General features: G+C 43.3%; 1 protein-coding gene and 1 pseudogene across 10 annotated transcripts in view; one reads left to right on the forward strand and one right to left on the reverse strand.

Annotated features, from left to right (window-relative positions):
• Window positions 1–13,043, reverse strand: part of THOC5 (THO complex 5) — a 29,179-nt gene that overhangs the window by 7,819 nt on the left and 8,317 nt on the right. For 9 of the 10 annotated variants that reach the window (XM_006904889.3, XM_015591191.2, XM_015591194.2 and 6 more), the window contains 10 exons: window positions 12,819–12,933; window positions 10,608–10,740; window positions 9,902–9,934; window positions 8,608–8,685; window positions 7,912–7,952; window positions 7,568–7,667; window positions 5,909–6,017; window positions 2,169–2,270; window positions 1,490–1,586; window positions 812–926 (listed from right to left, as the gene is read on the reverse strand). In XM_006904889.3, coding sequence (XP_006904951.1) covers window positions 812–926; window positions 1,490–1,586; window positions 2,169–2,270; window positions 5,909–6,017; window positions 7,568–7,667; window positions 7,912–7,952; window positions 8,608–8,685; window positions 9,902–9,934; window positions 10,608–10,740; window positions 12,819–12,933 — 923 coding nt within the window. The remainder of the gene's footprint in view (window positions 1–811; window positions 927–1,489; window positions 1,587–2,168; window positions 2,271–5,908; window positions 6,018–7,567; window positions 7,668–7,911; window positions 7,953–8,607; window positions 8,686–9,901; window positions 9,935–10,607; window positions 10,741–12,818; window positions 12,934–13,043) is intronic. The other variant, XM_006904891.3, reaches the window with a different exon arrangement.
• LOC112481066 lies at window positions 6,183–6,301 on the forward strand (annotated as a pseudogene).

Raw genomic sequence — 13,043 nt, forward strand, 5'->3', positions numbered from 1 at the left:
GCACTTCAATAAGCAAATATGCCAACACAGTAAATGCTGTCCAGGATGACAATCATCCAACCTTCAGACAAAACAAATTCAGCAATGCTGATGGGGAGAAAAGCCTGATGAATAAGCAATGCTGCCCTGAAAGACAGGATCCACACTGAGCACAACAACTTAACCAGAGGGGTATGGTCTCCAGATGGATCTTGGAAACCCAGTATCTTCCATGACAGTGACTCTTAGATCAGAAACATCTTAACCCTCACTACCCGGTACGTGCCTTGTACATAGTATTTACTGAATGGATAAATGAAAAGCAGCCCCATATGGCCACCATCTTGGTCAACAGCTTATCAGAATCACCTAAGAATTTATGAAAAACAGAGGGGATCAGCCTCACTCTGGATGGTGTTAGCTCAGTAGGTCTCAAGGGAGAAATGAGGGGTGGATCCTTGGATAGCTGTATTCAAATAGGCTGAAGGTGAGCTTCACAAAGCATGAATTGGGCTTCTAGTAAACACCTGTGGAACGCACGTAGGCCTGACAAGCACTAACTTAAGATGAGCTGCTCCTGAGCACTCCACTAACTTGTGCCACTCAGAAGACTTTGAGTCTCCTCTGTGAGCTGAGACAGCCCTGATGGGAGCTCAGATCTCTGCTTGGATGGGCCTGCAGCTCTCTCCAGTGGCCCTGCCGGTACTTCTGCTCAGCAAGAGCCAAGAATCAAGCCCTCTTCGATTTGAAAATATCCGAGTGAAGGGCCAAGTCATTTCTGTCCCTGTGTTATCTGAATGGCTCTCAAGCCATAGCCCTAAAACCAGCTTACCAAGGGATGCAAACTGTTTGTGGAGAGCCAAGCGGGACTGCACCCTGGTCTTCAGCAGTTTCATGGTGGTCTCCATGTGGCTGGCACTCAGAGAGTGGTCAGCAATCACTGTGTGCTGTGGATGACAATAAATAACACACCTGAGTGCTCCCCACTCCTTCCTCTAGGCCTTGCCTCTCTCCTAGGACCTGCCTGTATGTAGTAGCCAAGATCACCCATGCCCTAAGGTGGTCACCTAATGGGAACAGCAGGGTTTACTTGCTGTGACAGGCCAGACGCTGAGTCCCAGCAGGTACAATACAAGCTGCTGGGTTCTCAAGAGGCTATGGCTGGTTCCTGAGAAAAGGAAGGTCTCTGTTAGGGTGCTAGATCCCCTGGAGTTCTGCTTATACTTCATTTGTGGCCTCTTTGTACATAAGACTTAGGGGTGGCAGAGCCTGGAGTTGTGCTGCATCAGAGCAAGAACCCAAGTTATTTTAGATTTGGGGAGAAGGCAAAAGGTACCTAAATACATGTAGGCCTCGAACATTTTAGCCTTCTGAGTGGAGGGAGGACAGATCATAGCCCTGAGGGAAAGCATTCTGCTATTTTAAAGCCCTCGAAGGCCATCAGAAGCCTTTCTGGAGTTTGTATGGGAGGAGAGCTCCCCAAACAAGGAGACCAGATGAGTATACATACCTGGGGCTGCTCTTTAGGGAAGTGGAGGCCACCCAGCTTCTGTACCCACAAATAGGGGTGACCTAGGTCAAGTACGTAGTCTCTCAAAGTCAGGATACTGCAAAAAAGAACACAGAATGAAATGATTTTATAAGTCCTTTCTGCAGTGGTCCCAGGATACAGCCTTCCTCCCAAACAGGCTGGTCCCACAGGCTCAGCTATGCTCGCAGCCAGGCTGCCGGCCAAGCCTCTTGACTTCATTGGTTCACTACTATGAATTTCATCTCTCTCATGTTCACTTTTTCTTTTTTCCCCTCACAGCCTTCAACTCATAAGCAAATCTCAATAAAAAGGCAGTACACTTGATCTCTTTACCAGTCTACCAATTTGTAAAATACTTAAAAATTTTTCAATCCTCAAAGAATTAAAATGTTAAACATTTTTATTATATCTCATGTTCTTATCATGCTCATCAAGTTTTGATACCTCCACCCTTTCTCACCCTTCCAGGACCTTCATTTGCCTCGTAAGCAGGAAAGGGTATGTGTTCCCTTCTCTCGACACAGCATTCCCTCCTCCTCCCAGGTTCCCTCTACCCTGAGAGGCCACTGGCCCTACCGGATATCCGGCTTTGGGCTTGAGCCACCAGAGAAACTCAGAAGCAAAGAGGCCGGGAGAGGAGGAAACACTGCTGACTCACCCGACTTTATCAAACTGGTATTGATTGGCTGGATTCGGAGTTTTCTTTCCATGATCCCCAGGATACAAACAGCTCAGGACTGAGTCAGGAGACAGCAAGTCCCTGGAAAGGGAGAAGACTGCAGTGAGAAGGGAGGCCAACACCTTGCCTCAAAGCAGACTTGGGCATTCGGGGATGGTAATGCCACCTCTCAAACCAATGCCATCATTTACTGAATACTTCCTGTGGGCTAGACCCTTTATATACTCAAGTTCACTGGATCATCATAACCCCATGAGGTAGGGAGTATTATCATTTCCATTTTATAGAGGAGAAACTCAAGGCTTTGAAAGATATGGCTTGTTCAAATTCACACTGCTAGTAAGTGCTGGAGCTGGGATTTGCTCTGCCTAATCAAAGACAGTAGCACTCTAAACCACCAAATTAAAAACAAAAACAAAAACAAAAACCTATCCCTTCAAGAGTTACATGGTGACTAGGGCCTTACCTCAGGGGAGCAAAGCCCTATGAAATAGAAATAGAAATAATCATAATTTTTATAGGAACAGAAGAGATTCCTTTCTATCCCAGAAAGAACAAGTGTGTAGCACTGGTGCTGTGTCTATCATACTTTGACCAAATTTCATGCTACTACTCACAGAAGAAGGTCCCAGAAAAAGATATTATCACATGCACTGGGGACAAGGTGACCCAGTGCTATAAGTAGATCGACAAAGACACCAATGCCACCCACCCGGAATGGTGAAGGCATAGCCTGTAATTAAACATGACAACCAGAGAAGAGATTTAGGGTGGGGCCGAGTGTGGGGAGAATATAATAGATTAATCCAATCATAAAGGACAACAGGGCCCATTCTTCCCCTCAACCAGCAAAGGGTTCTTATTCATCTTTTCAGGGATAGCATCAGGAGTGACTCAGGCAGAAGGGCTGATCCTGAGGCTCTGAGTCCCCGGCATGCCTTTGGGACTTAATTCTGGAACAGTGGCAGCTTCTGGCTCTTCTCTGTTCTGTCTCTCCCAGAGTCTCTCTCTTCCCTTTCACTGCCTCACATGAAAAACTGGCTAGAAAAGAAATAAGAATTGACAGTCTTTTGGCCAATATTTAGTGACTATTACCAACAGAATTAATGAACTAAAATAAAACAGAACGTCTAAAACTGCACATGATAAGGGTTTCTAATTGGCAAAACCCGATGGCAAAATCAAATCTTGACAAAACCTACATCTGTAATATGCGACTCAGGACAACTGAATTTGCTAAAAATAGACATAAAAGGGGAAGCTATATATAGTCATAAAAATACAACACAAACAAAAAAACTATTTGATTAGTCAAATCTTTGTTATAAAATTTTAATGGAAAAGAATTAAATAAACTTTGGTAAAATAAAAATGGAAAATGATTAAAAATAGGTTAATGGCTTAATAAAAAATTAATGAATTAAAATGCTCTAATGGGGATCATTATAGAAAATAATTTGAGGAAAATTCAGCAAAATTAGTATAATTCTGATTAAAACATTTGCATTAAAAACATTAATTCCCTAATGAATTAACAGATCCTGGCAAAAGTCATCAATATTGCTAACATCACAAAAATAAAGACAGCCCATGCCTCTTAATGGAAGTACTCAATAACATCTATGACTGTCATGCTCCTTTATCCCCCTTCTAAAAACTCAAAATGGAATCTGAGCAAGCCTCTAAATCTAACTACAATTTACATGAATAACAGGAGGAAGGAGTAATCCATTAAAATATACTACAGGAATGTAATCATCAAAATCAAATTCTAGGGGACCTACAGAGCAAACAACATGACAGGGACATTCAGATGAAAAGATGCTTGAGAGAAGTTTCACCCAACTGTAACCTTATAGAGATTGAGTCAAAACCCAAATAGTAAAAACGAAACAGAATGAACAAAAAACAACTAATGACAAAATTAGAGAAATCTGAACTGCAACTGGCTTTGCATGATATTAAGGAATTAGTATAATACTGTAATTATATTGAAAAAAAAGTATCCCTATATTTTAGTAGATAGATAAAATCATAAACCGGGCTGGTGTCTCCAGGGGCCAAAGCAGCCTGTACTTGAGAGAACGGCTCTGGGCTGGGGTTCTGGAGCTCTAGGCCCAAGGCTTCCATGGTCATATGTCCCCAGCCCTCGATTTCTCCACCTGTACAATAGAGGGATAAGCTAGACAACACTTGAAGGTCCATCAAGATCTAATCCTAGTTTCAGGGTGGTGTTTCCTTTTGTCTCTCCTCCCTCTTTGGGGGCAAATGCCCACCCAGTAATGACAGTAGTATAGTACAGTGGTATATAGGCCTCAGTTTCCTCATCTTATAGAGCTACTGGAAGAGTTAAGCAAGTTGATAAACACAGCTGTCATTTACCAAGTGCTTCACCTGTGCTAAGCACTTGACCTGACTCTTCACATGCTCCCTGGAAAAGGACATTACAATTAACAACCACAGAATGAGGAAATAGACTCAGAAGCAAAGAAACTTGGCTAAAAGTGCACAAAGAGCTGTTAAGTGGCCAACCCAGGACTCATCAGAGCTCATAACCAGTCTGTATAACCAGTCTGCAGTACTGCCCCCGTCACTGCACTGCACAGCTTAGTGAGGAGCTAGAGTTAAGCATGCACTGAGGCCAGCCTGCCCTGCAACTCTGTTATTAGCAGGTAGGGCATCTGAGAGGTGAGCAGGCAGAACTCTCGTGACAAGGATATCCACCTTATGGAGACCTAGAGCTGTTCACTGGACTGAGAGCTCTGGCGAAATGTAATGGGCACTCTGAAGGAGCAAGCCCTGGGCTCCCTCTGCTGGGGTCGGGTGGGAAGGGAGTCAATTTCATCCAAAGCACCCCTGGGTGGTCAAACAACACTCATGAACAGGGACCAAGGCTGTAGCCTGAAAGAGGCGTGGACTTCAAGTGCAGGGTAGAATACCCAGAGAAACCACCAGTTAGCCATGAAAAGAGCCCCACCTCATTAGGCTCCAAACATGTGCCTCGTTCAGTGGTCTTTCTACAGCTGAGATGAGGACTCAGTGGGACCATGTAAAAGCAGGGGCAGAAAGAGTGCCAGGCCAGGGCAGTGCTCCTGTAAGTGAGGCTATTTCATCTTAAGGCCCTCTTCCTCCTCTCTTCTTTCTGCTTCTGGCTGTGTAACAAGACTGCTATGGTCAGGGGTTTCCTGGGGATGCTTGGCCTACAGCTGTCATTACTGTGCCTCTGTTCACCCTCCTCAAAGCCCTAACAGGGACCCATCACAGTCCAATTCCCATTGCCCAGGTAAGGACAATCTGGGATTGAGCTAAGCTGTGAAGAAAAAATCCCAGCATCTTGGGATAGGAAAAGAAAAGGAAGAGAGCAGTCTGAATGTATCAACCTGATACTGTCTGCCAAATCTCATTTTCACATTCACGTTCTTTCCACACTGCTTGTAAAAAGCTAGTATCTGCCCCACCTACTCAATTTGCAATACACTACAGTTACTTTTATCATCTGCTGTGTAGTAAGAGGACTTCACCAATTAAAGTCCATGAGTGCTTTCTAAGAAAAATACCAGTAATGAGCCAACACTTCTAGGCCATGTGAACATGACAACAGAAGGCAATGTAGCCATGAACCTCCTCAGAGCCAGAAGAGGGAGAAACCAAGCAGCCCAACGCCATGGTTCTCCTCACCACCCTCCCTCGTCCCACTCTCTGAAGCGCCTGCTCAATACCCTGCACTGATGGGGGTGATCAGCTCCACTGCAGTTGTCACTTTGGCTTTTACTGTCATGATGTTGAGGTTCATGAGATAGTAGAAAGTCAGGTGAAGCACACTGTCATCTGGAGGGGGGAGGAAGGAAAAGCAGAGATCATTTAAGAGTTAACTATGAGAACAAAGTCAACAGTTTTATAGAAAGGAAAGTCAATGAGGCTTTTAAGATCTTTTACTATAAAAATAAAAACTTCAAGGCAATTTAATGTTGAGTAAAAAAAAAAAGCAGAGTGGTCTATGGCCATGCCACCCTAAACGTGCACGATCTTGTCTGATCTTGGAAGCTAAGCAGGGCTGGGCCTGGTGAGTACTTGGATGGGAGATCACCTAGGAATACCAGGTGCTGTAGGCATTAAAAAATGATAATAATAATAAAAAGCAGTACAAATTCTTTGCTACTCCTCTCTCCAAGAGGTAGAGCTTCATTTCCCTCCTGTGGAGTGTGAGGTGGACTTAAGAGACTCTGCTTCTAAGAAATACAATATGGAAAGGGAGTGATCAAGTGATCACCAAAGGGATCCAGGTTAATATCACCATTAATAAGACACAATGATACCCACATCTATTGTCTTCCTACCCAAGACCTATAACCTCAGTCTAATCAGGAGAAAATGCCAGACAAGCCCAAATTGAGAGTCTTCCAACATAATAAATAAACCTTGTCTTCAGAAGTGTCAAAGTCATGAAGTACAAGCAAAGACTGAGGAACTGTCACTGCCTGGAGGAGACTAAGGGGAAGACGACTAAATAAATTTGTGAGATCTTGCACTGGATCTTGGAACAGAAAAAAGACATTAGAGAAACACCAGGGAAATGTGAATAAATCCTGTAGTTTACTTAACAGTGTTGTACCAATAAAATCAACATTAGCTTTGATAATTGTACTGTGGTTAGATATTGACATTAGGGGAAGCTGGGTGAAGAGCATGCGAGAACTCTGTATTATCACTGCAACTCTTCTGAGTCGAAAATTATCTCAAAATAAACTTTTTTTAAGGCAAAGAAAGGACCAGTGTATAAAGTCTGTTTCCATTTGTGTAAAGGACAAAAGGAGGAGGAGATAAATATATACTTATATAAAAGCTTCTAAATGCACTGAATACTTCTAGAAAATACGTAAGAAACCTAACACAATAGTTGTCCTTGGAGGTAAGACCAAGGACCAGAGTCTGGGAGTCCAGATGAGAGAGAAACTTACATTTGACTGTTAGCTCTTAAACTGAAGGCTTTACCACATGTTCCTTTATCCATACCAAACCAATTTCAAAATATATATTTTCTATAGAACATAAAGTTCTACCTATATTAAATTAATATTAGTTACATTACTCAAAATTTGCATACTCTTGCAACTTGTTCTGTGTATCTGACTTTTAAAATTCAGAAAGAGGTATAGTTTTATCAAACATCCCTTAGGTGTCTAGTTTTGTTGTTCTGTTGCTATGGTATGACTTAGGGAAAAAAATCAAATGAACTCCATGCAAAATAATGAGGATAAACAGAGAAATATGAAACCAGAATCTTTTCTTGGGCAAAGAGGCCTCTGGCTTGCTGGACCCTGTGCTACTGCAGCTGGCTGAACTCTTAGGTGCCATGGATCCCACAAGGGGAGCCAGACCTTTGCACTTCAAGTCCAGCATGACAGACAGTGGGTGCCTCTTCAACATCTCCTTGCGCTTGTCATCCAACTGAACTCCCAGTGTGGGTCGCCGGCGTTTCTGGACAAAGGAAAGAATGGAGCTGATAAGCACTAGTGGTACTAATCTCTCCCTTCCTTCTCCCTACTGGCCAGGGCCTGAGCACTACTGCCTGAGACCCGTTGCTTCAGCTACCAGGCTGCCAGGCTCCCAGCAGCCCTTTCTTTCAAGCTTCTTTCTTCTGCTTCTAGGGAGGACGCCACTCGCCAACTAGCAGGCCCCAGCACAGCTGCCTGGTACACCCATGAGAGGAAACGGCTCTCACCGTGGTCTGCTCCTCCTCAGCATCTGAGTCGCTCTCGTCATCTGCAACCACGGAGAAGGTGTCTATAGGTGAGGGGGCTCCCAATGCTCCTTAAATTACCTCAACACATGGGGAATAAAGGGGCCCAGATTCTGTGTCGTTTGTAAATGGGTTTCTTTAGAATAAATAATAAATAAATTTGCTGCTTCTTATTCAGTATTGAAAACATGATGATGTAAGAAAAAAAGAAAAGAGGAATGACCTATAATCCCACCACCCCTGTCCTTTAAAGTGCTTTTTAATGTCATCCTAGGGACTACAAGGCCCTCCACTGGTAGTGGTGGTGGTAGCAGTAATGATAATATAAATAACAACAACAGCAACAGCAGCTCATATAATTTGCTATGTGCCAAAAATGCTGTCTAATGGTTTTCATGCATGACCTTCTTTAATCCACGTAATAATTCTATATGACATATTATTATCCTGTTTTGACAAGTGAGTAAACTGAGGCTCAGAAATGTTAAAGATCAGTGAGCTAGTGAGTGGCAGGGCTGAAATCCAAAGGCAGTGCTCTCCCTGTCTATCCCTGAGCATTAAGACATTAAAGTTAAGCTTTCTGTGGCACATAACTGGTACAGCTAATTTCCAAAGGACCAGCACTGCCCTTGGGTGGTGATTTGGTGTCCCTGGGAATCCTTGGGAGGCTTACATTACCTTGGGAGTCCTCGGGAGGCTTAAACAGAGCCTTGGCTTCATCCACACTGCCTTCAATCGCCACAGACAAGGTCTTATCTGGGAGCAAGAAAAAGCTTCATGTGATAGACGCTGAGGGAAGGAGCTAAGCAACAGAAGCAGGCCAGCTCTGGGACTGCATTTCTTCTACCTTTGTCATAGCGCCTTACTGACTGGGGGGTGGGAGGACAAAAGCCCTTTCTCCAAATGAAGAGGAAAAAGGTAGGAAACTTAAGTCTTTTTTGCATCATTTACTGAGAACAAAAAAACTCAAAGTACGGATTGCTGGACGAGCATCACCTGAGACCAGGGGTGACCGTCACTGTTTTCAGGCTTACGCCAAGGCACTGAGGGTACTCTTCTGCCAAGTGTCTTAAAGGTTCTCATGCAGAAGCCCATACAGCACACATTCCGGAAGTGATGACTCTCACCCATGTACTTATTCTCTATTCTACACTACACCAAGCACCTGGCCGGCACTGTCACATTTAACTGGGAGGCAGGAGGACAGTGGGTTTGGAAACTTGAACCCTGCAGTCCAGAGTCCTTGAGTCCCTGCCCTACCAATTCCCAAACATGTGACCTGGAAAGTTACGTCATAGCCATGAGTCCCAGTTTCTGCATCTATGGAATCGGAATGTGACAAATCATAGCTGCCCTGTCGGGTGTTGAAGTGATGCTTATAATGAATGAGCTGATGTTTATAACTTTAATTATAAAATTATTAAAAAAAAAAACTTTTAACAACCTTTACAACGATGCTGTAGGAGCAATATTTATAGATGAGAAAATTAAGGCTCAGAGGAGTTTGATACAATAGCCAGGAAGTACATAAGCTAAGACCAATCGACTTGAGCTTGGCATCTCAGTATGAAGCTGAGAGGCCTGTTCTATGCATCAGGTCTGACACCTCCCTAACGGTGCCTGTGCCTGCCTTTGTGGAACAACGTGGGTCTAGTGCAGGGAGGTCAGACAGACCACCACCCCTCCTGCTCCACTCAAAAGAACATACAAATTACAAATAGTCACAGGAGCCTGAAATGGTTTGCCCAGCTGCACTAAGGAAGGATGACAAACTTCCTCCAAGTGGCAGGCCACTGAGATAATATTATCAGGTATCTGACCACTGCTCTTTCTCTTACACCTCACCCAAAAAAGTTGGTTGTCTCCATCAACCACTGACAGACTTTTGAGTAGTTTAATCCTGAAATTCTATAGTAAAATTGGAATGGAAACAGGTTGGGGTTTAAACACAAAAGAAAGGAAAATTACTCACCCTGTTTAGGGGGCTGGGAGGATTTCATATGAGCTGATGATGGAAAAAAGAGGGAGAACAAAGGGGAAGGAGAGGACCAGAGGACCAGGAAGACACAAGAAGAGAGACAGTAATGTGTTGGTGCCTATGGCTAGGAGGAGAGGCATGCACTAGTGCAACATACGTCTGTCTGAGGTGGCAGGGTGGGTGTGGGGAAGAAAAGTTCAGGTGCTCGGTGGAAGCTGCAGTAGGGCAAGAGGAAGGGTCTCCAAAAACTTCTCAAAACCCCAGTAGAGCAAAGGGCTTCCCTTAAGCTTAATGAGGACATCGTAATGGCATGCAGTCTGTTTGGGGCATGGGAAAGCCTGGGAGAGCTGACTGAGACCTTTGTTCACCAAGCCACCTCTCTGAAGCAGAGCAAGAAGCACCAATCCATCTGCCACGCATGCCTTGGGCTGCCTGAGTACTGCACCCTGCAGCCAACCAGCCAGGCTTATCAAAGATTCAAAGCCATCCATTCTGAAATGCCCATCAGGTTAGTCTAGCCTCAGGCCAGCTGGTCAAAGCAGCCATGCTGGGCAGAGCAGAGGGGAGGTGGCATTTGTCACCTGAGGTCTTCTCAGCAGGGCCTGGGAGCTTTCCTCAGTAGGCAGTGCTTCCGAATGACTCAGTAAGCCACGGCTTCTGCTCCCACAGCCCCTTTTCCTCACCCGGCTCCCATACTCACCACAGGCCTGCCCATATGCAGTGGCCTGGACAAAGAGGACATAGAGGGGAGGCGGTAGGTGTCTGGCCGTCTCATATTGCTTGTGAGCCTGGTCAAACGGCATGAACAGATACTCCTGCACTGGGAGGGAAGCCTGCAGGCAACGAAAGAAAGATTTGTTTTTCCACTCTAGGCAGTCCAAGAATGAACATGTGACCACTCACAGTTACAATATAGTTTTTTATTTATGAAAGTAATACATGATAAGCTAACAGAACTAACAGGTAGATAAAAGGTCCATATAAAAAATCAATTGCATTTCTTTATGCACACAATAAACAGTAAGACAATGAACTTAAAAAAGATACCACTTCCAATAGCGTCAAGAAAACATCAAATATTTAAGAATAAATAAATGAAAGGTGTGTCAGCCTCTACACAAAGAACTGAGAAATAAAAGATCTAAATGAATGAAGCTATATGCCATGTTAATGGCCTGGAACACGCAATACAATCCAGATGTCAATTCTCCCCAAAGTGATCTACAGATTCAATGCAATCCCAGTCTAAATCCCAGCAGGTGAAAATAGACTAGCAGATTCCAAAATTTATATGTAAATGCGAAGGGCTAAGAATAACCAAGACAACCTTGAAAAATTAAGCTGAAGGACTTATTCTACTGAGACTTCTGATAAAGTTACAGTAAAGACAGTGTGATACTAGTGCATAAATAGACAACAAGATATCACACACAATCCTACATACACAGACATTTGATTTATAACAAAAGGGGGAAAGAATGGTCTTTTCGATAAATGAGTCAGCTAAATACCTACAGGGAAAAAAAATATATCTGTTCCTTATCTCACACTAAATACAAAATTCACTTCCAGAAAAACTATATACCTAAATGTGAAAGGTAAACAACAGAACTTCTATAAGGAAACAAGAGAATATCTCCATGACCTTGGGAAAGAGAAAGATTTATTAAACAGTACACAAAAGCAATAATCATAAAGAAAAATACTAATTAGATTAAAATTAAGAACATGTGCTCATTAAAAAATACCACTATGAGAGAAAAGTCACAGAATAGGAAAGATATCTGCAAAAGACTCATTTTCAGAAAATATAAAAAACTCTAAGCAATCCAACAGAAAAATGGGCAAAAGACATAAGTAGGCCTGTCACTGAAGAGTTAATCCAGAGTCAATAAGCACATAAAAGGTGCTGTGCTCAACTGTCACTGGTTCCAGGAAAAGAGAAATTAAAAACATAAGCAATGCCCTCCGGAATGGCTACAATTAAGAAGACTGACAATATCAAGTGTTGGTGAGGATGTGGAGCAATTAGAACTTTCCTGTGGTGCTGGAATCAATACAATTGCTTTAGAAAACTGTTTCAGTTTTCCAAACCTAAATATATGCATAGCATATTTTTTTAACAGGAAAGTTAAAAAACTTTCAGTTTGTTTTCTTTTTGTCCTATTATGAAGTGCTACTGGGAATATTTCTGTTAACAATTCTAATTCTAAACCTAGAGTTGAAGGGAGGAAATGTAGATCTTGCCAAATCCCAGAAGAGAATTTAATTTCTCTAGGATCCTTCTGTAAAGTTCCTCCATATTAACCATTTACCCTGCCTCATAAAACTGTAAGGCTCTAGACCAAATCTGGCTTCACGAAGCAAACAAAATCAGGTCACCTATATAGAAAGACATTACATTTTACAGGTAAAGTAGGGACTTTCTCCTAAGGTACCTAATGGCTTTCAAATATAAGTACTTTTCAGAGCAAGCAGATCTACTGAGCATCTGCCCCTGAAGTACGGTCAAGGAGATCTAACAGATATCCACAGAAACATGCTTAGATGCCTGAGACTGGGGGCTGTTGGAGACCATGCAGAGGGTAAACTAAACTTATAGTTTGCAAATATGTTTTACCCAGAGGCTCTGGGTGTAAAGAAAATGCCCAAGTAAATGTGTGTATGTACTCCTGAGCCCACCTGGCCAGCATTTCTTCCACTCAGGACACAACATCATTGCACCAGTTGGGTAGGACTTCAGCCAGGACCATCTCTGCACTGTTCTCTACACGGATTAGGGTAACAGATAACATACCTGGCAGAATGGAGATGGGGGTGCAGGTGGCCTCAGGTCAAAAAGGTCTCACTGGTTCTTCAGTGAAAGCAAAGCAAAAGACTGGGAGGAAGGGGTTGTGGGGGAGACACTCACCTGCATGATGCTGTTGAGGCGTGGCTGGAGGCTGCTCAGGTACTCCTTCTTCACTTCAATCTCCTTAAGAATCTTCTCCTTGTTGGACAGGCACTCACGGTACTTCTCCGCCAGCCTGTTTAGGAAGGACAGCACTATCACTAGATGCTCTCCTGGGATATCTTGATATGCTAGTTCACTGTCAGAATCCACCTAGTAACAGCAATCGTGATGAACTGTTTACCT

Source organism: Pteropus alecto, unplaced genomic scaffold (assembly GCF_000325575.1).
Source record: "Pteropus alecto unplaced genomic scaffold, ASM32557v1 scaffold190, whole genome shotgun sequence".
Classification (NCBI taxonomy): Eukaryota; Metazoa; Chordata; class Mammalia; order Chiroptera; family Pteropodidae; genus Pteropus; species Pteropus alecto.